At 46.7% G+C, this 24,650-nt stretch overlaps 2 protein-coding genes across 3 annotated transcripts in view; one reads left to right on the plus strand and one right to left on the minus strand.

Annotated features, from left to right (window-relative positions):
• Positions 1–11,548, minus strand: part of Reep3 (receptor accessory protein 3) — a 77,015-nt gene extending 65,467 nt beyond the window's left edge. The window contains exon 1 of the mRNA XM_038344056.1: positions 11,406–11,548. Within this exon, the coding sequence (XP_038199984.1) occupies positions 11,406–11,437 (32 nt within the window). The 5' untranslated portion in view covers positions 11,438–11,548. The remainder of the gene's footprint in view (positions 1–11,405) is intronic.
• Jmjd1c (jumonji domain containing 1C) overlaps positions 11,160–24,650 on the plus strand; it is a 173,877-nt gene continuing 160,386 nt past the window's right edge. Inside the window, exon 1 of one of the 2 annotated variants that reach the window (XM_038344050.1) lies at positions 11,160–11,301. The gene's annotated coding sequence lies outside the window, so the exon portion shown is untranslated. Of the gene's footprint in view, positions 11,302–11,630; positions 11,720–24,650 lie in introns of those variants that run through there. The other variant, XM_038344051.1, reaches the window with a different exon arrangement.

Genomic DNA, 24,650 nt, shown 5'->3' on the forward strand with positions numbered 1-24,650 from the left:
AGCTCTATTCTGTGTTGGTTTCTGGCACTGTAACTGCCAAAGAAATCCAGCCTAAGGGTTTAAAAGTGTGACTGCATGTTCCGTGCACGGAGGAGCCCAGGCCATCCTAGATCCACTCAATCAGACTCTTTGGGAATGGCTTCCAAATAAGCTTTAGTCCCATGAGTTCTAATGATGTACGTGTGTCTGTCTATGCCTCCTACCCTCTTCTTTGGGACAGGGTCTCATTAGTTGCTGAGGCTGGTTTGGAATGTGAGGGCTCCAGAAGGGCAGGTGTCTTCACCTACTTGCATTCTAATGAGGCATTCAGCATCTGTATGAAAATGAATACCCTCAGGCAGAGGCAGGCAAGATCTCTGCGAGTTTGAGGCCAGCCTGGTTAACATTGCAAGTTCCAGGACAGCCAAGATTACAGAGAAACCTGGCCTCAAAACAAAACAAGCAAACAAACAACAACAAACAAATAACAAGAACAAAACAAAGAAAACAAAGAACAATAACAACAAAAAATAGAAAATAGGAACTCTCCTTGAGGAGCACCGAAACACTGAAAACACAGATGCTTTAAGAGGTCAAAGTCATCATCCTACCAATGGTATTTCTCAAATTAAATAATGCTAGAACTGCTTTTCTGGCCCCAAGCTGTAATTTTAAACAATCTCATCTTACAGAATTCATTTTTAGAGGGCCAACAAGGCTAGGACATCTTTTAAGACAAAAGCTCATATAGTCCAGGCAGGCCTGGAACTCCTAACCCTCCTGCCTCCGGCTCTCAAGTACTAGGACTACAAGCACGTGTGACCATGCCCCAGTACAAGGTTGGGAAAATCTGTCTGCCGGAAAGTTTTAGACTTGGTTTCCTGGATTAACATGTCAGCAGAACATAAAGACTGATAAAACATAGCAAAGTAAGAATCTGACCACACTAGAGGGAATCTAGGTCATTCAGAGCCCATATGGAGACAAATTCTCTCCAAGCTGAAAAAGCTACATTTGCAATGTGTGTTTACTTCTGAGTGACTGCTGCATGGCTGGGGTGGGGGTAGAGTGTAGAGGTGACTTTTAAAACTCCAAACCAGCCATCCTCAAATTACACATCTTTCCAGAGAGAGCTGCAACTCCCCGTCTCACATCCGGTCCTGGATCCTCCGATGCTCTCTGTAGGTGTATGTCATTTACTGACCAAATGAGCACAGTGTGGGGAAATGAACAAGAGCAAGGGACCAGTCTAACAAGCCAAATAAATCCTGGCCACCAGAGAGTGACAGATGTCTTAGTCAGAGCATCCCTACAGCAATAGTGACCCCCGGGAAAACACACACACCTCTTCATGTTCTCCTTCTTTCAGATAGAGAGAGCTCAGGGTGGCCAGGGAGTAACTAGCTACAAAACCATGATTCCTATTCGTTTCAGATGCCTTCTTCCCCTGACAGTTCAGAGCCACCCAGAGCCCACTGCTAAGTCTTCCCTTTTGCATCCCCCGGAATTGCTCTAAAGCACACGTGCTATGTGGACTCCTTCCTGCATGCAAGGTAAGAACTCTAACACTGAGCCACATCTCCCACTCAAGTTAAACTACTTTTATGGAAGCACTGGGTAGTCTCAAGCAATGTAAGATTTTTGGCTACAGTCAGTCAATCAAAACAGACCAGCAATAGCATTAAAACGCAAAACGGCCACTGAGTGAAGAACATGAGTCTACATTTCAGTACCCATATTAGCTCTCAGGGCTGGCCACGGCAATTCACACACTTTTAAACGTTGAGTTACTTTTTATAGTATATGCTACATATCAAAGAGGTAAACAAGAGGGTAACTCCTAGGGTTGGAGAAATGGTGCAGTGGTTAGAACACTTGCATGCATGGGTAGGGACTCAAGTTAGGATCCCATGTCTGCAATCCCATCACACCTACAGCGGGAAGCCCAAAGATCTGCTAGAGCAAACAAGAGACTCTGTCTCAAACAAGGTGGAAGGCAAGGACCGAAATCCATGGGATGTCCTCTACCTTCTATACTGACGTTGTGACACACATGTCCCCTCCTCAATATTTAAAAAAAAAATTATAAAGCATCCAACTCTCATCTGACAATCAATAGAAATAAACAGAGAGAACATTGAACTAGCCAGTTACGCATCTACTTCTAGAACCTCAAAAACCCTTTGGATAAACTTGAAGTTGGACATTCTTCCCTGGACTTATACCAGCTTTGAGAAAAAGGACAAGAGACAGCCTGCTCGGCAGTTTCTCAAAGGTTCTGGCCTTCTGTTCAAAGACTCGTGATGACAGGCGCGGCTCCTTCCCTGCCTCCATCTGTGGCCTGGCGTAGCACTAGAACCGGCCCTTACACCAGCAAGAACATATGGGCTGGGCCAGGACCAGCCTCTCCTTCCCATGGTATCTGCTCCCTGCTTGCCTCAGCTTGTCCCTGCAGTTAGTGCAGGTCGCTCTTAACTCACTTCAAGTGTCAAACGTGTTTTGAATGTCCAAGTTGATACAAAGGAAAGAATATATGCACTCACTTCTATGTTACATAGCACGATAAAGACAATTAACATGAGCCTGTTGTACTCAGGAGCAGAATGCTGTAATACCAACCTCGAGATCTCTTGCTGCGTTCACAGCTAACCCCTATGCTAAAGTTTGTGCCAAACACTCACTTTTCTGAGGAAAAAAAAAAAGACTTGGCACACGTATGCAATTTAACTATCATAGTCTTGCCTATGTGGAGACATTTAAAGATGGTGTCATGCAATCCACAGTCAAAACTGGGTTGCTTCATACACAACACTGTAATTTTCTGAATACTCCCCCACAGGAAGGCTCACTATACTCAGTTTTACAGTCAGTATAACATTCCATTGTGTAAATATGCATCTACTCATTCTTCCTGGCTATGTAAAATGGTATCTTCAGTGAATTTTTGCTTTGCATAAGCATCCTTGAGATGTTTCTTGGTGTATGTACTTAATTTCTTTTAGGGTATGGAACTAGCTATGGGACTGCTGGGTGGTCAATCCTGTCAGTCAGGGCAACATCTTTTAAGTCTAGCCCCAGCATCTTCCGTTCTTGTTGGCATTCTAAGGAAGACATGGCTGCTACACGCATCCTTGCCAACACTTGATATTTTCAGAGTTCTTAATTTTTGCAGTCGAGTAGGTGCTAAACAGAACTTCAATATGGTCTCCATTTACATTTCTCTGTACATGAGTGAGTCTGTCCTTCTGTACATCTGTCCATCCATGCTGGTTCCTCCTAGGAGACGCCATGCGTTTGTCCATCCTTCTCTTAGACTTAGAGAGCTCCTGACAGATGCAGGACCAGTACAAGATGTGCATTTACGTGCCACAAACCGATTCGTTCTAGCACCAGCTTTTCCAGCGCTACTTCCTCCCCTCCCCTAAGCTAGACAGGAATTGACAAAACTATGCTCCTATGTAGTTTAAAAAGTGTGTATACTTAAAAGGCTGCTGAAATGATTGCAGATTTTCCCACAGAGATTGGCAGAGATAAAAATTATTGTCAGGAATGGTGAATGAATGTAAAGTTACTTATTTTTGGACTTTTTTTTGTGTGAGATAACTAAGCCACCATAACAACATCTGTGAGATTCTATATACCTTCATTTTCCCGGTTGATCCTGCTTTAATTGAGACTGGGTATTGCTATACTGTCCTTCAATTCCTTGGCTCATAGGATCCTCTTGTCAGCCTTTCAAGAAGCCTGGATTGGCAAGCATGCACCACTCTGGCTGGCTGACTTTTCCGTTCGTTTCTTACGGCATACTAATCTTTCCTGAGTGATTCCGGTGTGTGGCCTGCCAGCCAAGCACCCCCACTGACTCTGACTTCCTTCTCGGTCCCATTAGAGCTCCACACTTGCCTACGATAGCTTCTGTATTCTTTTTTGAGTTACATTAAGTCTAAATACCAGCCAGTTACGGCAGGGTGAATCTTCCTTTTTCTCAGTGACCTTACCAATTCTTGGGCTACTCTGAACATGACATAGTCTACCAGGTTTGGTTACAGTTTGGGTCCCCAGTCTGTAGTGCTGTGGGTATGACTCTTTGGGCCTATTGTTTAAATGGTCTGTAGGTTTTTCCAAGGACAAGAGTCAGTTTCCTCACTTTAGAGTTCTAAAGAAAGCACATTCCAACTTTTGGAACCCCCTAAAGCTTGGTAAAGTGTTGTAGAATACTATTTTAAGGTGTGTTACATTTGTTTATGCTGTGGAACATTTGTTTAATGATGCAAAGATGTGTTGCATTCTTTTCTGCTGCATTGTTTTAACTCTGTGAAGCCGTATTACTCTGCCTGTCTAAAACACCTGATGGTCTAATAAAGAGCTGAACCACCAATGCCAATAGCAAGGCAGGAAAAAGGATAGGCGGGGCTGGCAAGCAGTGAGAATAAATAGGAGGAGAAGAGAGAGAGAGAGAGAGAGAGAGAGAGAGAGAGAGAGGGAGGAGAGAGATCAAGGAAAAAGTTCAGAGGCAAAGGCTGGGCATTTAGAAGAAAGAATAAGCCTCCGTGTTTGATTTATTTGAGAGCTGGGTGGCAGGTCCCCCCAAAAGCTGAAAGAGTAAAACAACCAACAACAGTAAAGTTTGGCCAGGTGTGGTGGTGCATGCCAGCAGGAGGAAGGCAGTGGCAGGAAGATCTCTGTGAGTTCAAGGCCAACTTAGGTCTACATAGCAAGTTCTAGGACAGCCAGGGCTACACAGAGAGGCCTCATTTCTGTTCTACTCCCCAAAAAAGATTGGTTAAGTTTGAAGATGAAAAGTTTCCGGTTATCAGTGTCTTTAGCACAAGACATGTCATTTTAATGTCAACAGTGATGATATTCTTGTAATCAAGCAGACAAACAGTACAGTCAAGCTCTTCACTGGGGCTCTCTAGTGCCTTCTGGTCCCAGTGGAGGGCCACACGCTTCTTTCACAAGGCCGGCAGTTAATGGCGAACAGTTTTAGAGGTCATAAAATTGCCCTTTATGGGCTGTCAAGTTGGTTCAGTGGGTGAAGTGCTACCTGTGCGAGCAAGCCTCATGACCCGAGGTTGATCCCTGGTACCCACATAAAAATCTGGGTGTGTCATGGTGGTTCACGGCTAGTTGTAACTGGATCCAATGTCCTCTTTCGGCCTCTGTGGGCATTAGGCACATATGCACATGGAAAACAGACATACATGAAGGCAAAACATGCATATGTATTTTTTTAAAAAAGGCAAGCTGGATGTGGTGTTGGGTGTCTGAAATTCTAGCACTCTGACAATGAGATGTGGGGTGGAAACAGAATTGCCCGGGAGCTCTGGGATCAGCTAGCCTGGAGTACATAGTACATGCAGCAGCAACCAGGGAGACCCTCTGTCAACGAGGTGAAAGGTGAGATCACAAAGGCTTCTCGCCTACAGCTCCCCACACCCATTGTCAGTTCTAGCTCTGTGATTCCTCAGGAGAAAATTAGCATCCTTCCCCCTACAAATTAAAATCATATTGAGACAGCGATTTTGTTACCTTTCCCCTTTAACCCAGTCCCTAAGATAGTTCTTATGCGGCTGTCTGTCACCCTCTCAATGCCTGGAGATCACTGTGCACTGCTGGGGACCAAAGCCCTACTTTAGAAGGTGACCTTATCTGGAGACAGAGTCTTTATGGGGATAATCAAGTTAAAAGGAAGGCATCATAGCAGGCTATGACCCAGTGAGAGTCTGGACAGCACACCGGCACAGGCACACAGCTGTGTGAAGATGAAGGGATCCAAGGCGGCTCGCAAACCACCTGGAAGTTGAAGCTCCACAGAGGCTACCTGCCTCAGCCCTTGGGAGCCGACCTGTTGTCAGCCCCTTCTCAGACTTCTGAAGTGACCTAGTTAGCGGTGCTCAGCTTTATCAGTGCCAGCGGGCCACACTTCCCAGAAATATGACATGATAAAAGGTTAATGAAGCCGTCGACAGCAGAGTGATGGGTTTTACGTATGTGTGCACATAATTACTTCCTAAGACTGGAACACCATTACCTGGGAAACATCAACACAGTCTCTATGAGGATATCTGAGTACTTCCTGAAATTACTTTCTGAATTACTACTGGTCAGCACAAACCCGTATCGAGATTCCTCCCATGACTTTCACTTACTCCTTCCTTGTCAGCTCTGGTTTGCCATGTTGCTGACACTGGCAACATAACGGTAACCTTCAGCTTCATATTTCTATTTGTTTGGGGGATGGGGCGAGAACAGGGTTTCTCTGTGTAGCCCTGGCTTTCCTAGAACTAGTTCTGTAGACCAGGCTGGCCTCAAACTCACAGAGAACCTGCCTGCCTCTGCCTCCCAAGTGCTGGGGTTGAAGGTGTGCGCCATCTTATGTGGAAGAGAGGGAGGGAAAGGAAGAGGTAAGAAGGAAGTACAGCACGATGAAGGGATGTTGTGAAGTTATGTTTTTAAGGGTATGTGAGAAATCATAACACATGTGTATGCTCAGAAGAAACATCTGGCAGAGGGGTAAAACAGAACACGCTGGAAAGAGGAGGGGATATTTCTAGAGCATAGTTTTTCGGTGTACAACTTTGTCTCCATAGCTATGTTCATGAAATATGAAAAAGATGAACACGTTGATTAGCTTTCACAATCAACTTGGTCCAACCTAAAACCACTTGGAAAGAACCTAATAGGGCACGGTCTACATCAGGTTGGTCTATGGGTAGAACAGTCATGACTGTTAATTGGTGTAAGAAGAAGACCCAGTCTACAGCGGGTGGCATTATCCCCTAGGACCCGATCCCTCTAGGAGAAGAGAAAGCTAGAGGAAAGCAAGCCAGGACCAACCACCACCCCCGCTGCGAATATGATGCCTATGTTTCTGTCCTCATGTCCCTGCAGTAAGGGACTGCCGCCTGGAATTCTGAGTCAAAATAAACTCTTCCTTCCCTAAGTTGCTTTCTGTCAGGATATTTGTCACAACAACAGAAATGAAACTAGAACAAAGAGTTAAAGGAAGAGGAGGGGAGTTTCCTCACTACTGCCATTTGATGCAATCATGGTAAGACAAAATATAAGAAAGGGGTTACTCATGAAAGAAGGATATAGGAAACTCGCCATAATTCAATTCTATGTGAGAAAAAAGTACTTATCAGACATCTGGATTTATATAAAGAAATCACAAAGTAAAAAAAAATCAAATTGTTTAAGAGCTTGGTATGTAGTTCAGTGGTAGAACACTTGACTAGTGTGTACAAGGTCTTAGGTTTGAACCGCAGAACTGCCCGAATAGCCAAGGGCAAATAAAAACAAATGGAAATGTTATTATAGGGTGGAGGAGATGGCTCAGTGGGCAGAGCACTTGCTCTGCAAGCAAGAGGGCCTGTGCCCAGACCCCCAGCACCATGATAAGAATCTGGCCATGGCAGATGCACCCGTGGCTCTAGTGCTTACGCGTAAAGACAGGAGGATGTATCTCTGAGGTTGGCTGGCCAGCCAGACCAGCCAAGTGGTGAGCTCCTGGTTCAGAGAGGACCTCCCTGTCTCAAGTGATAAAGTGGAGAGCAACAGAGGAAAACACCTGCCATTGACCTCTAGCTCCACATACATGTGTTCCTGCCCACAAATGCGCACACACATGTATCCACACACACACAACACTAAAACTATGAACTGTATAGCTAAAAATAACATCTGGAAGAGAAGTAAAATTAGATTAAAACACATTTCTAGCCAGTATGAAATAGTCTGAATTTCCCTATCCAGTAAGGAGTTTAGGGAAGACAAAGAAGCATCCAGAGGTAGGGAGTCAGACAGGCAGACTGTTTGCATAGACATTAATAAGTAAAGCAAGACATTAACAAGTAAATAATTAGGAAACAAACCACCAGTATAAGTATGCCAGGCTGCATCTTCTTTCTTTCTTGTTTGTTTCTTTGAGCTAGGGTTTCTCTGTGCAGGGAGCTCTAGCTGTCCTGGAACTGTCTCTGTAGACTAGGCTGGCTTCGAACTCACAGAGATCCTCCCGCCTCTGCCTCCCGAGTGCTGGGATTAAAGGCCTGCAACACCACCCGCCCATATGCCAGGCTGCATCTTGTGCTTACACAGAAGACATTTGGAATAATTTTTTTTTTTTGGACAACAATTTGCTGTTTTGGACCAAGGATCATGAAAACATAAAAGTCTGATTCAGACATACTTGTCATGTGTTTATCTTAAGGAAATCTTCAAGACATTATATGAAAGATATCCAATGCAGAACTGTACCTGCATTATAGCATCCCCTATAAAGTGATATAGTACAAACTTTTGTATGTATAGCTTTGTTATCTAAACACAGGCTCGGAGGGGGTTAGAAAAGAAAACATAAAATAGTCTAAAATTCAATATATAGGTACTGGGAGGGTAAGTGCTTCCTTGATGCAGCCTGGCATACTTACACTGGTGGTTTATTTCCTAATTATTTACTGGCACTTATAGAATGATTACCACCCATCACATGCTGCATGTGGGCATTACATGTAAGAAGGCATCTTATCTTATGGGGTGAGTCACTGTCGCTAAGTGACAGAGCTAATATTTAAATTCAGATAAGCTGGTTTGAGGTTTGATTTTGTGGACAGTGCTATAGAACATGAGCTAAGAAAAGTTAGGGAAAGGGGGTAGGTATTTCTCTCAATTCGTGAGTCATGCTTTCAGATTTTGAGGTATAGGAATTTAGTATTATGTGGTACACTCGCGTTACCATTAAAAATTGCTAATCTGGGGAGCTGGCTCAGTGATTAAGAGCACTCTATGTCTCCTGTAAGGGGGGGCAGGTTTGGTTCCAGCACCCACATGGAAGGGATATGACACTGTGTTCTGACCCCCTTGGGCTCCTGCAGAAACATGGTACACATACATATACCCATGCACACATACAGATAAATAAACACATTAAAATTGATAGTTTGTTGGTTTTGTGGCAATATTTAAGTTTGTCGATTTTTACAATAATCATGTTACGATGAGGAGACTCTACCTGCTGCTGAGCCTAAGTCAGGGACTAGTTCAATCCCTGGAACTCACATGGTGGAGAGAAAGAACAGACTCCTGTAGGTTGTCCTTTGATGCATATCCCCAAGAATACCCCAAAACAATAAATAAATCCTTTGTCCCTTACTGGTGCCACTAGAGGTTCACGCTGAGAAAACTGTCAGATCTTGTGTAGGACCAGCTGGCCCCTCTCAGTAGCTAGGAAGAGTGTACATAAAGAAATTCCACTGCATGGTTCAGAACATGTGCCTTGGTCTGTGTGGACAACAGGACTGCTTTCATGTTTAGAGACAAACTCACAAGCAGAGGGAAGCACACAGACCACTGGTGTTCTCTACCAAGTGTGCTTCCACTGTGCTGGGTCTAAAGGCCAGGAATTACATCTCCTCACTCTTGATTAACACCTCTCTGGAGAACCCCTTTCTCCTTCATCACATCTCCTGCTTCCTCTTCACCCCGACCTTCCATCCCACCAGCTGACAATGCAGGTGTGCATGCTTTCTTCAGTGAGGTGCCCTTCTCCACTGGCTCCACTCAGAGTCGCTGGGGATTACCAACTCCTGAGAGGATGGTGACGCTTTCTCTCTCCCTGCTCCCTTGAGTACACACTGTAATCTACCTGGGCTCTGGTTTACAACAATCCACCTATCAGAAATCTCTTTCCTTCTTCCTCTTTGGCTGTCTAGATTAGGTTTGTTCCTTAAGGTCTATTTTGAATGTAATCTCTCTTGCCTTCTTTGATGACTCTCCAACCGCATATAATCTCTTCCTTGTCTAACACTGGGTATTACCCTCATAAGACTTGACATTCTGACCTGTACAGTAGATATCTGAGAATGTGCAATGTCTGTTCCAGTAAGATCTCCTACAGGGTACTGACCTTTGTGTTGGGGGCAGCACTAGGACCGTATTCCTTTTCAAAAACAAAAACAAAACTTTTGTGAATGCAACTCACCCAATCTGTCCCATAATTTTCCATCAGTAGAAATGGTCAAAGAGATCAAAAGACAAATACAGTTTTTTTTTTTTTTAATGGGGAATTTAATTTCAGAGTTTGGGCAAAGCAGTTGAGAGACTTCTGGTAGCCTAGTAGAGTCGACTATACTTCCTTGGCAAAAAAGTATGCCTGGATTATGTGGAAACCCAAAGATTGCCCTGGAAAAGGCTAAAAAACAATTTGAAGGCATCCGTGGTATAACTCTATTTATTTTGGGTTTTAAGATGAACACAAGAAGTTCATAAACTTCAAAGCTTGAGGCGTTTTGCAAAATGACAAATTTTGAATACATTGCAAATTAGGTTACCTAGTTCACTTCCAAATGAAATAAAACCAAGCTAGATAATTTAGCTACTCCGTAGTGAAAGGAGAGAAAAAAAAAGCTCAAGTAATGTTATTTTCTCCCTTCAAATTATAAGCTAATCAGCGAGGCCTGCTACCTCATATAAACATTTCATTAAGGTACTCAGATGACATTACTCCTACATGAATAATGAATCCCCGTCCCCGGGCTCAACCTAAATTACCGCAGTTTACTTGGTGACTTTCTTTTAGAGCAGAGGGCTAAGGTGGAAGACGGGGAAAAGAACCGGTTTAACTTGTATTCAAATACCTTTGCAGATTAAACAACACAACTTCCAACCCCTTTCTTTCCGACCCGCAGCTCTGGCAGGTATCGCAATAAAGTAAAAAGATGATGTGAACAAAGGGGACAGACACCTGCGCCTCCTCCGTCGCAAATATTTCTTCCCAGACAGGGCCCGAGGGAGGGTTTGGCCGACCTTTCAAGTCCAGGCTCTTTCCTGGGATAGCGGTCTACCCTGGGACCCCTGAGCAGGGTTCCGCAGTCACGGCTCTAACAGCCATCTCTCCACCTACTACACGTGACCGCGGGGCGCACGGCCGCCGGGGACACAGACACCGCAACGCGGTAGACCTGGTGACAAAGGCTCGGGCGCATCCGGAGCCCCGCCGGCCTCCCGCGCTCAGCGTCGGCGGAGCCTGCGCAGGGCGGTGCCGCGCAGCGCGGGCCGCGGGAGCGGGAGCCGCAGCCGGGAGCGCGCCGCGGAGCCGAGCAGAGTCCGCCGCGCGCACCGCCGGGCAGCGGAGGAGCCGAGAAGCCAAGGAGGAGCCGAGCAGAGCCCGGCGCGCAGCCGACGAGCCGAGGAGCGGAGGAGAAGCCGAGCAGAGCCCGCCGAGCGCCACGGAGCCGCTCCACGGAGCAGAGCCCGCCGCCCGCCCGCGCTCTGCTCCCAGCGCCGCCGCCGCCCCGGAGCCCCGCAGCGACTCGGACACGGGTGAGCAGCAGGCCGCGCACGGCCCGTCGTGCTCGGCTCCACAACCGGGCCACGAGCGCTTCTTTGCCCCCCTACCCCTCCCCCCAGTCCCCTCCGGCACTTACACCACGGCTCGGGAGATCATCCAGGACACCATCTTTCCGGCCGCTGGGCCGCTGACCGCAGGCCGCGCGCTCCCCGCTCGCGCTCCCCGGGGCCGCGCTGGAGCCCTCGGGAGCCGGCCCGGTGTGTGCGCGCGGCGCCCGGAGCCGCCCGGCGCCCGGTCCCCCGCCCGCCCCCGCCCGCGGCCCCGCGCCCCAGCCGGCCCCGCCCCTGCGCTCCGCTGATAGGCGGCGGCTCCGGGACCCCGACGGGCGCTGCGCTCCACCGACCTGCGCGGCTACCTCGCTTCCCTGCGTCGGGGGACGCCGGTCGGGCGGTGAGAATGCATGGGAGCCGAGGCCGGGCGCGGGGAGGAACCGGGCTGGGGAAGTGCCTGGCTAGGTGCGGCTCCGGTGCTCACGGAAGCCCGGCAGCCAGGGCCTAGCCCAGGTCTGGGTTGGGGATCGCGAGGCTCGTGGTGCAATGCAGGGGCCAAGGGAGAACGTTTGGGGTCATGTTTGGAGTGCTGGGCAGCGGTGGTGGCGAGGCCGCGCTGAGCCCCCTGGGGCATCTTTTCCGTCGGCCTCAGCCAACTCCTGTATTGCCTGCCACATAACCCGAGTAAAACGTGGACCCAGGATTTCCGACCGGTGGTGCTGTTTACAAGTGTCCTTATTTTTTTTTCCCCTTTCCGGTGTGTGTGTGCGCGGGGGGAGGGGTAGATTACTGCTTACACGGTCTAAAATTTGAAACTCCTGAGTTTTGGGTGACAAGTATCAAATTGGGCAAATGACCTTTAAGTTACTGTTGGTGTTTTTCCTTTAGTCCCCCGGTTGAAGCAGTAGTAAAAGTTCTACTAAAGCTGGGAAGTCTGTAATGTGGGCTTGGTGCCTTTAATTAAAGTGCTAGAAAATATGATGGCTCATTTTGTGACATACTGTAATTTAATCTTTTTGTTCCCCAGTTTCCCCATAATAAAAAGAGGCTAATAATACCGTAGCTTACCTCTTGCTTTTCAAGGGTGATGTAAGGTATTGCTAATTAATGTGTTTAGGAAGGTCTCGGATTTGCCTGGAATGGTATCAAGGGACAGGGGTAGATTATCCTCAGTTCCTTTTAATGAATGAGGTCTATACATTAAGACTTTTGGTTAGTAAAGAAAGGCGCAGGCGAGGCCTGATGGTGAAGGCCTTGTGATCCCAGCACCCTAGAGGCCGAGGCCTGCCCCAATCCATCCGCAGAACCAGGAAGCAGAGAACTCAAGCTGCCTTCTGCTCTTAGCGTTCTTTCTGCTTATTTACATTTAAGAATATGGACTTTTGTTTCAGGGGCTGCAATGATAGTTTGTGTTTGTCCTGAATATTTAGTTTGGCCATTATTCAGCGTTATCGGGGAGTCATGTTTGCATCTTAGCCCCAGGTTTCTGGTATACTCAAGTGTCCTTGGTATCCTTCCGTGGGCACCGGTCCTGTAATGTCTCGACAGCCTTCATCCCTGATCCCTAATATGCCATCCCCCACCTCTCTTCTCAGAGCCAAGCCCTGTTTTCATGCCTTTGACTGCTTTTTTTTTTTTTTTTTCTTGAATGCATTATTCCTAGTCTCTACCTTCCTGACCTTGATTTTCCTGATACTTGTGTGCTTCCCCCCACCTGGGCCCCTTGTAACTTGTACCTTAAATTTCTGGACTTTTCTCACTCTTACTCATTTAGTTTCTTTTAGTACCTATCAGGCACTGGTGTTTTTTTTTGTTTTTGTTTGCAGGATACAGCCCCCTTGTTCCTATTTCAAAAAGCCAGGGGTTGTAAACCACCTACCCTGTGCTGCTGCAGCGTTGTTGAGTCATCCCCACACTCCAGACAGCCCTGGAGTGTTGATTCTCTTTGATACCATGGAAACGGAGGTTTAGAGAACTTAACTCATTAGCCAGTGATCGCATAGTTCATAGGTAATAGAGCTGGACTCCAATATTGTGATTCATACCTAAATTGGGTGGGAGCTAGTTGGTCCAGGGAGGTTGCTCTCTGGAGGGAAATTAGCAACCTTTCCCCGCCCCCCCTCCCCTTAGTGGTTTGTAATTGGGATTAACCACTAACATGTGGTGGATGGGGGCGGGGATGCTATGCTTTTTGCTATGTGCGGGACATGCTGAACAAAGAATGTTCCTGTGTCCTTCATGGCTTAGGAATATCATGCTTGACATTCCTGTAATATTTGTAACTATCTGAGCCTGAAGTTTTCACTTTATAAAGTCATCATTTTAACCAAGAATGAATTTTCTTGTATCTGTCTCTGTCCATTCCTGTTGTATAGATTAAAGGAAGGTTTGTTTTGTTCACAACTTGATGAACAATTGTTTATAGTTTGGAACATTGCATCGTAAGCAGGTTTGCAGTGCAGTCATGTCCAGTTACTAATTATTTTGTCCCAGTTACTAATCATTTTGCCCCAGTGTTCAAATGTTGACATGCATTTTTTTAATGTAACTTATTTTCATTTCCCCTTTCCATTTATCACTTTATTTAGGATAGGTGGATTATGTTTGGAATTGTTGGTGGAGAGCTTACTTGTTTTCATTTCAGAGTGGTAGAGTAAAAATCGCAAAGTGTTTGACAGATGGGCCACATAGAAGCTGATATGGTTGAGGACTATTGACCAAAATAAATGTCAGTATATGCAAGGAAAAGCCTCTTGTGGAAAGTGCGCAGCTTTTAGAGGTGGCTGTTTTGATTACTGAATCTCAGATCTGCTAATACATGGCCATTAGATGTATGCTCCACTGTGTAAGATGAGGCTTTGGGACTATGTGAGAAAAGGAAATACAGTATCTTCTGCCCAGGTGCGTGCACGTGTGTGTGTGTGTGTGTGTGTGTGTACATGCACACACGTGTGTCCCAAGGCCAGAGAGTGGGGGGTCAGGCATACTCTGTGTTTGTCTTATCCTTGAGCTAGGGTCATTCTGGACTTGGAGAGTATATGTTTTCAGCTATTGTGTTACCCAGCAAATGCTACTGATTCTCCTGTCATTACCCCTTACCACACTGGGGTTAAAGGAACATGGGTAACCAAGCCTGGCTTGTGGGGGTTGGGTGGGGGTGCTGGGATAGGAACTCTGGTTCCAGCACCTTTAACCACAGCCACCTCTCTAGCTCTGAGGAGCTTTTGACCATCTTCCTTGGCATGCTTGTCAGGAACAAACTTAAAGCCCTTGTTTTTGTTTTTATACATCTCACCGCTGTTCGTGTGCTGTGTGTGGCATGCTTCCTTCCTTGTGTTACGCAAAGACACTTTTCTTCTGTGGCTATCGAGTTCAGTTTTGATGGGAGGCAGTGTATGTAGGGCAGAGGACACTTTTCTCCGGAGACCTGCTTCTCTTACCGGCACTGAAGTGAATGGTGAGTCAGTGTGTTTTGTTCTGAAGAAATATGTTAATGGGTGGTGATCCAACGCGAAGGGTTTTAAGGCCCATTTCAAAGACTTGTTTTCACTGCCAGCATCTTCACTTATTGGTCCAAGGAGGTAGTGGAATGCACATCTTTTGCTTGTTAAGGGGACTGATTTATTAGCAAACCAACAGAGGAGGAAAGTACCTCAGTCAGAGAGAGATCCCATTATATAGAGCAGCCTTACAGGGTACAGAGATAGTGTCTAGTCATGTAATTATTAATGAATATGCTAATGAGACTGAATACTAGGTCACCTTCCCATTTCTAATGGAGAGCGTTTTTAAATAATTGAAAATACTTTCATTTGTAAAGAGTCTCAAATTACCAAATTACCTTCGTTACTAATTTAGAGAACGGCGGTGGGGGAGACCGACTTGGAGGAAGAAACTTCATCTTGCTCTATGCTGCAGATGGGCACCCACCTGCCTGCCCCTTTCTTTGCCAGTCTCTTTGGGTGTTAGATCTGCGGCAGAGGTAGAGTTTGGCATCTGGCATGGAAATTGACTTATACAGAGCCGCTGCTGAAAGTCCGATAAGATCGAATTAGAATAGACAGATTAGATTTGGAGTTAGGTAATCAGGACAGGTATCGATAAGAGGCGCTTACCAGCTCACAATAGGGAAAGCAAAACGCATTGGATGGCTAGTTCTTGGAAGCCTCGCTGGGAGCTGGCATTGTTTCAGGTCTTTACATTTAGGAAATAGCCTCATCTGAAATGTGGGTTAAGACCAAAGAGCTTTCTCCATCTTCCTGGTTAAAAAACAACCCACTATGTTAAGTGGCAGAGACACATGAGGCACTTTCAGCATTCATTTGAAACACAATAGATGAAATCACAGTCCCTCATTTTACCATTTAGATTTGTGATTTCAGAAAACTCTGGGGTTTACGACCTAATTTTCAGAAAGCTAAAATACTGGACAGTCCAATTCTATGGCTGTTTAGCCTTGAAACAGAAAGTGTGAAAATACGTATTGATGTTGTTGTGCTGTAATTTGAAACATGGCAAGTGAGACTGAAAAGTGAAATGGAGAAACATCGAGTCTTTTTGTGACAGTGTCTCCAGCCATCATCTGATTCCCTTCAGAAAATCTAATTTTTTGTTTAGGTTCTGCCAAATACCAAAGGAACACATTGCCATCTTTTTCAGAAGATAGAGGGGCTTTTGTTATATCTATCTTCTCGCTCTCTCAAGCACACACACCAGATTTCTGAAATCCCTAACCTCCTTCTTGCTAATAGCTTGAGGACCATTCCTAGGTATAAAGTGATTTCATGGACAGCTGCCTGCCAAGTAAACATAAACAAGAGACCACCATTAATTATACTCCATAACAAAGTGGGGCATCCCAGGTGTGAAGGGCCGAATTGGCAATAGAAAACCACTTGAAATAATTTCATCACATCAACAGGCTAAGAAAGAAAAACAGTAGGGTCGTATCAGTGCACACAAGAAAAGCACTTGACAAGCCTAAGACCGGTTCGTTATGAAAAGTGTTCACCAAATAGGGATAAAGAGGGGCTTCCTTGGTTGGCGAAGAATGTCACCAAAACTGTAGATGATCATAGTGCATGGTGAAGAATTTGAATGCTTTCTCGCTAGGATCAGGAGCGTGAGAGAGATGCCCCCATCAAGTTCATGGTGAAGAATTGAATGCTTTCTTGCTAAGGTCAGGAGCGTGAGAAAGATGCCTCCATCAACATTGCTTTTCAGCAATGATTACAAAATAGGCGAAGGATCTTAAGAGACACCTCATCCGGAAGGAAGCACCTATGACACATAAGCCCGACAAGGGCCCAGCCTCCATCTGTCACAGGTTGACAAGGCGGGGATGCATTCCACACGTGTTAGGGTGACTCAGTCCATAGTACTGGGGCAACAGTGCGGGCTGGGGTTCAGAGCACTGGGGGGCAGTCCAGTGACCATGTGCACAAAAGGCACGGCCAGATTGAAAGGCAGCTTCTCCAGACTCAAGCGTGTCCGTAACTGTTGAGCCGGATGATCTCAGACCCTCTGGTGCTCGCGTAGGTTACAGGGAACCCTGCAGGCGTCTCTAGCAGCTTTATTCACATTTGTCAGAGTTCACGTGTGACCAAGATGTCCTTCAGTAGGGAGTAGATAAACTCTAATAAGCTTAGACAGCGCTGAAAGAGAGGAAGCAGTCAAGTCCAGGAAACCTCACCCTACATTCTTACGAAAGAAACACTTCCTGAAGAGTCGGAGCGCTGTGTGCACTGTGACTTCAAGCTTGTGAGCTGAAAAGGCAGAACCGTGCACAGCAGAAAGAAAGTGACTCTCCTAGTTGTGTGTGGGGGTGGGGGGAGTGGAGAGGCACCGAGCAGATCTGTAACACAATAAAGCTTCTCTGTCCTTGTGCTGCGGTGATTCACAGGAGGGAGTCATGACACATGTGTTAAAATCTGTAGGATGTACAAGATCAGTGAGGACCCGTGGGGAAGCTGTGGAGGGTGAGGAAAGCCAGTCTGTGTGGGGCGTTGATAGCACCGATGCACCGCGTTAGCCACGGGGTACTTCTTCCTCCTCCTCCTCCCCCCCCCACTCTCACAGGTCAGACCCAAGCTTTCTTCTTAAATCCCAGCCTTTAAACAAGAAAGTTGCTTCTCATTCATGCTTCTCACTTTTCCCCTACATGATGTTGACCAAACTAGCAAATCCTTACTAAGAAGGGAAGTTGATGGGGCTGGTGAGGTGACTCAGCAGGTAGAGATGCTTGCCCCCAAGACTGGCAACCTGGGTTTGATCCCCAGGACACACGTGGGAAGAGAGAACTGACTCCTACAAGGGGTCCTAGGGTCCTCACGACCTTGAACCTGGACACACAGCGCGGATGCACAACAAATAATGGTGGAAAGAAAGGGAAGTTGAGTGAAGGGTGGAACAGTGCGTGTGCTCACGTTAGTGAACTTTGTCAGCTCATATGATAATCTTCCCTCCCTCCCTCCCTCCCTCCCTCCCTCTCTCCCTCCTTCTTCCTAAGACAGGGTCTCACTGTGTATCTCTGGCTGGCCTGGAACTCACTATGTAGACCACACTGGCCTCAGTGAGATCTGCCTGCCTCTGTCTCCTGAGTGCTGGTGTTAAAGACTGGACCATTGTACTCTGCTCCAGTGTCTTGGTTATTAAGGAAACTAGATAAAAGTTGCTCGGCTGCCACTTTACCCCCCAAATAACTATATTTGCTGAGAACACTCTGATATTCACAAGTTGTTTGTAGATGATGAATTCAAGCATCTCAGAGCACAGCTTGCCCACGTTTTTCCATTGCCGTGGCTGCCAGGCCTTCGGTTGTGCATTCCTCTCTTGAGACATGGTCTGGGCCTGTTGTTTCACACTGTATCTCCTGTTCTTGTGCCTCTCCTTTGCATTTTAAAAGCTGACTGTACTTGCTGTGTCTCAGACTTACCTGTAAGTTTAAATCTCCTGTGATGCTGCCTGAATCCATTCTGTGCCCGCTTTAGCCTTCTCATAGGCTCTAGTTTGGGTTCAGAAAATTTTTGTTTTTTGTTTTTCTGTGTAACTTTGGTTCCTGTCCCGGAACTTACTGTGTAGACCACGCTGACCTCAAACTCACAGAGAACTGCCTCCTGAGTGCTGGGATTAATGGTGTGTGTTACCACCTCCTGGCAGTGGATTCAGAAACTTTTAAAGCCAGATCATTGTAATTAGAGTGTAATTAGTTCTATCAAAGGATCATCGTGGTTACTATAGACTTTTAAGTTTGTGAACTTCTGTCGCTGCTGAAGTTAGCCGAGACCTTGACAAGGTTAGGACACCAGCCCGTGGTTCCTTGACTCTCCATTCTTCCTACCTTGAGACTTTGTGTTCCCTCTCCCACCTGCCCATTCTGAGAATCCCTGCAGAGGCCTTTGATCTTTCTCACACCTTTCTAGACGCTCTACACGCCTTCTTGTTTTCTTAATACTAGGTTTTGGAGGCATATTTTTACCTGTAAGCCTGGTTCCTTGATTGCTTCTGCTGTGTAGGATCACCACTGTTTGAGTATATATCAGTATAGTTTGTCTTTTCACTCATTGATGTTTTGGATGTTTGGAGCATTTGTTTCTTTGTTCTGTTTTGCCTCAGCTACATATGTGAATGTTTATGGTATGTGACATGTAGCGCATGTTCTAAAAGCTATAGGGGAGAGTCTAGTAGTAGACTCCACACTGAGCATGTCTAAGACCCCGTCTTAACTCCCAGAAACCCAGACATAAAAGAATAAAAATATACGGTCAACACCTTGAGTGGTTGCCATCTGGGTTCCGCCAGCTGTCACTGTGACAAAATACTTGAAAAGTTACCTCAAAGGAAGGTGAGGGTCAGAGGTCTCAGCCGGGTCACTTGGCTAGGTGTTTTTCTGTGCCTGCCTGAGGCAGAGAGAGCGTCATGGCTGGACACATGCTCCCAAGCTCTGTCGTTCACTTTTCCACTTCTTGGGAGCAGGGGAAGAGGTAGGCCAGGGTCACAGTACCCTTTGAAGCCCTCTTGCTCATCAAGTTTTTACCGCCTCCCACTAGTACCAGCAGCTGGAGATCAGGCTCCAACCTTGCAAGAACATTCCCGATCCAAACATAACACCATTCATTCTAGCAGATGTTAGCCTTCTTGACAGCAGGATGTGGCGCACACACCCCAGCTTGCTTTGTTTAGCTGTCCTCACAGTGGGTCTCTTGGTGTCACTTCAGTTCCTCATTCTGGAGATGAAAGCAGAACCCTTTGTCCGTTGTATAATGTTCATCTCGTGTTTACAAGAAGCTCATCTCAGGTCTGGAGAAAAGGAATAATCAGATCAGCAAGTCCAGTGAAGTGTGGAGAAAGGCAGTTATTCTTTGAAAGATTAAGGAGACGCATATTCTGGGACAGATTGGTGCTACTGTAGTGGGGTTTAGGTTGATGCCCGGCTCAGTGAGCGGTGTGCTGTCCTGAAAGGCTTCCCTGGTAGGGAAGGCTCCAGGTTGGAGTCCTACTTCTGGGTTAGCCTGGAAGGCTGGGCTTATGATTGCAGGTCCCGCACAGGTCTGGTGTGTCCTCAGCATAGGGAATTATTTATAAATCACCAAGAGAACTGAACACGGAAGTGTATGAAGTCTCTTTGTACGTGTGAGATGTTTTTAGATTAGTAACGATCCGTCGCACATTACCAGACAGCTTTTGCAGTGGCGAGACCATGGGATTCGGGAGACACAGACTTTCACTATAGGGAAGAGAACATATGTGCAGCCAGTGAGTACTGCTAGGATACTGTGCCACATACACTGATTAGAAGAAATTAAAACGGCAGGGAGAAATTGCTCTTTTTGAAGGAACAAACCCCAGCTGTTTCAAAAAGGTGATTCGCCATCAGGGTCTCCCACGGGAGATAAAGAGCACAGAAAAGCGTGGGAAGAGGGAAGGCACAAAGGCTAGACCCAGTCAGTCAGCTCTGCAGCAAACACAAGCCAGACGTCTGCTGGTTCAGTGCAATCATCGGATTGCACAGGTCACAGGCCCAGTGTTAAGATGCTCCCTTCACCCTTTCAGGTGCCAGTTCAAGCCCCAGGTTCAGCTGCTTGTGTCCCTTCTTCCTTTTTTTTTTTTAATCCTCTCTCTGCCCTCCTTCCCCTGCCTGTCTTGTGTTGGGGATTGAGTCCAGGGTTTTGTGCCTGCCCTTGTGGCTTATGTACCTCCAAGCTATGCCCCAGACTCTACCAGGTTTTTCCACCGCTTGGTAATTTGCTCTAAGATAGAACAAGAGAGGTATAGGGTAAAGTAAGGGAAAGGGCAGCAGCTTCCTGGCCCTTTTGGGGGTGTGCCAACTGAGGATCCTTGTGTCGACAATCTGGAAATTCTCAAGAGCTGTCCCCTTTGGCAACTTCTTTGCACAGTCCTGTTAGAAGCGTGGACAGCCATGTCAAGATGTGCTCGCTCACACAGCCAGTTCCCTGGCGGTATACTGCTTGAGGACCCTGCAGGTCTGCCTGCTCCAGAGACTGTCTGCTTTAACCTTCTTGTCTGGCTGTGCTTTATTTCTTCTCTGGGCATGGGTGGGGTCTCTGCAGAGAGGAAGGCGTTACTATCCACTGTGGGCAGGGGCAGGTGAGAGAATTTTATGAGCAGCTAAAGGCAGAAAGGAGAGGGAAAGATAAAGTTTCTGTGGTCTGCCTTGGGGCCAGAAACCATGGATGGAAAAAAAAACAAAATTATGTATCACAATGTGACATCATTTCTCGTTCTCTGTCATTAAGTTTTACCTTTCTGAATCAGTGCGGCTTCTCAACCACCACCTCCTTACTGCCTGGTACAGCAAGCAGCATGGAATTTCTGGTACCTAAGTGAGAAGACATTGCTGTTTACCTCTTTTCCCCTACCAGTGGCTTCCCCGTGCTTTGTGTTAGATTCCACCCTGACCCACAGAGCCCTGTGTGCACTGATCTTTCCATGTTTCCAAAATTGATGTGTTACTATCTCTCTGTCCTCTTCCTGTTCCTTGTAAACATGGCATCCTATTATTTCCTCCCCTGGGGCCTTTGCCGTTCCCTGTCTCAGAATGAACACCTGGCAGGTTCAGCTGGAGACTCAGCGACTCAACGCTGCTCCTCAGACTGCCTTCTTAGTGTGGTCCGGATTCCAAGGCAGCTCTGTCATCTCTTACCCAATCTCACCTGGCCTGCCATGGATTGTTTTACTCCGCGGTAGTCACCGTTGGCTTCTGTCCTTAGTGTCAGTGTGCTGTAAGTTGTTAGTGCAGGAATGTCGTCTGTCCTGCTTCCCTGTTTCGCCCCGCCTCAGGATTTTGAGTAGCCGGTTAACACCTAAGAAGGCACAGAGACAGGTTGTTTGATTCCATAGTTTTTGCTCTCAGGCTGCCATTTCTTTAATTAACCAGAGAGTGTTGAAGAGACCTGAAATCAGCCGTCCTGGAATGACCAGTCTATTGTTGTCTTGGTTTGTAGCAGTTCAAGTGGAACTTAACCAAGGAGGCGTGCTAGGGAAGCAGGCCTTAGCCCGGGAGCACCCCCTTAATCAATTTCATAATGATCTAGAGTTCAGAGAAGGGCTCAGCTGGAGAGTAAGTACTTCCGGGAGATGTTGATGAGGTTGAAGGAGCGAGAGGCCCAGCTGCGTGTTTGACAGAGGGCAAGTTAGTCAACAGATAGCCTGAGAATTAGACTAAAGATGGGAGGAAGAGCTGCTCAGGGTTGCACCGAGCATTCACACACCTTGCACTGCCTTTGTCTTGATGCAAGTTGCCGAGGGCAGCCGAGGGTTTGAACGGGGACTGAAGGGCTGTGGGCGGTGGAGCACTGTTTGGCAGCACTCTGCTCACAGATCCCTGCACATCCCTGAGGTCATTCGGCCCTTCGTCTTCCAGACTGCTTGCAGAAAAGGTCTCCTAACTGTTCCCCACTCTGAGCCCTGCATCACAAACATGCCTTTCTGTCAGAGACCTTTAATTATTAATGCTTTCCCTTTCGTAAGCCCACGATTGCAATTAGAGCCACAGTTTGCTGTCTATACTGCATTGACCTAAGTTGAACTAAAAGCCCTGAGCCTAAACAGAACCCCATTCTGGTTATGGCCTTCAGACAGCTAAATGGTTAGTGCGCGTGGCTTTGTGCAGGATTAAGAGGTGGGTGTCGGCTTTCGGAGCGTGGCTGGTGAAGGCTCACACTCATTTCTCAGGCCCTCTGTCTTCAGGTCGCTGTCATCTAGGAGCTGGGTTTGTTCACTTAGCTTTTCTGACCCAGTCCCATTTGCAAAATGCATGTAATGGCCCTGCTTCATCGAGTGACTTTGAGTTCTCGTTGGATAATAATGCCTTTTAGCTCTTGGCATATTGCCTGATCCATAATCTGCGTGTAGTAATTATTGTCTTGTTCTCTGAATTATCTTACAGAATTTGGACTTGAACCTTGATTTAAAGTCTTATTTATTGCAGAGCATAGGATCAAACTCAGGGCCTTGCATATGCTAGACAGGAGGTCAATTGAAGTAAGATGGATAGGGGGAGATTAAGAGGTGGGAAGGGAAACAGGAGGAGCCCCTTTCTGGGGAGTTAGATTGGTTCCCCACCCCTCCAGCTGAGAATCCAGTGCACTTATCAGCATTTGCTGTGAAGGTTGTCTGCAGGGACTTTTCAAGTCAGGATGTTGAAATAGCCAGGAGCTATGCTCAGGGCCCTAGCATTTGTGACCTTTGCTAGCTGTAAACCTACAGTCTTCTAGGAATCAGAACTCCTCATGACCCTGGCTTTACCTTATCAGGAGGCTGTTCTCTTCTGTGCAACACCTCGGGCACCAGCCTATGAGCTCACTGGCCCACCAGAGGGAAACGTTTCTTCCCAGCACTGTTGAGATGTAACTTGAGAGCCAGAGCCACGGGATCCTGTGGACAGGTACTGTTAGGACACTGAGGTCCTTTGAGAAGCTCATAGCCACCCTTGGCTGTGGTACATCTTTTTCTTTCTATGAACCTTTACACTTAGATCAGTATTGAGTTCTCTTCCTGAAGAACATCTGCTTCTCTCAGTTTTACCCTGAAATTCTTTTCTGTGGTAAAGTCAAGAATCCCATTTTCACCTGAGCGAAGTGTTTCTGCAAACAACTCCTCAGGCCATTGCCCATGAGCTGGGGTAACCTGTGATAGCTGGGGGTAGCCTGTGGTACATCGCGGAGCTTTTTCCGCCAGATACTGCCACTATCAACCAAATAGCCCAGACTCTAATGTGTTTATTTCTAAAAATTGGTTCTCTTTCCTTGAACTCCAAAACAAAGTTTAGCAAAGACTGTTTTAAAGTGGGCAGCTGTGGGTGGAGGGAGCGCCGAAGGGCTGGCAGGTGGTGAACACTGATACCCCATGTTAAGAGCAGCCACTCTGCATTTACTGTGCACAGGGTGCTGGAAGAGGCCTTCGGTAGTCGGTAGGATGCTGATGTGCAGTAATGAGCTGCTGGTGGTGTTTCGGGGGCACCGTACATGGGTGTCTGGGGGAAGAAGGGATGGAATTTACACGGTGATAAATGTATAACAGTGGTTCCGACCTTAAGTGTCTTTATGTAGTCCACATTTTTTGGACAAGGTTTCTCTGTCAAACAGTCTTGACTATCCTGGGACTCACTCAATAGGCCAGGCTGGCCTTGAACTCATGGACATCCATCTGCCTCTGTCCGCAGAGTGCTGGGATTAAAGGCGTGCCCCACTACCACCTGGCGCAGTCCACATTTTTACAACACACTTCACAACTCTTATCTGTCTCAAAGTGAGTGTACATAAATGGATAAAATGTTCATTGGCAGGCACTGGCCTATTATTTCAACACAGGGAGTAAAACACTTCCCTTGGAAGGTATTGCTCACACTGCTTGCTATCTGTATTTCATTTCCTTCCCTTTGCCTTGTGTGTGTGCAGGCCACTGCGCCACACTGTGTATCAGGACAGCTCGGAAACCCCTTCTCTCTTCCTACCATTTGGGTCCCAGGATCAAACTGGAGTGAGTCATCAGGCTTACCCTCTAAGCTATCTCCTGGGCTTCCTATTTACTTTTAGAAAGAAGATAAACTTGCCCTGATGAATAAGGCTTCATGGGTAAGAGTTTGCTGTATAAGTGACTTGAGTTCGAGTCCGGGAACCATGGTGCAAAGAGAATGAACTCCTAGAAATTGCCCTCTGTCCTCCACATGCCGTATTCACACAGTATGTACACGTAACAGTAATGTAAATTTAACCACATTTGGAGTGCCAGTGTGCTTTTCCGTCTCCTGCTCCGGATGACCGCAAGTGTGTTAGCAGGTGATTTTGTTGGCAAGTGGAAATTTGATGAAA

This window comes from Arvicola amphibius, chromosome 9 (genome assembly GCF_903992535.2).
Source record: "Arvicola amphibius chromosome 9, mArvAmp1.2, whole genome shotgun sequence".
NCBI classification, from domain to species: Eukaryota; Metazoa; Chordata; class Mammalia; order Rodentia; family Cricetidae; genus Arvicola; species Arvicola amphibius.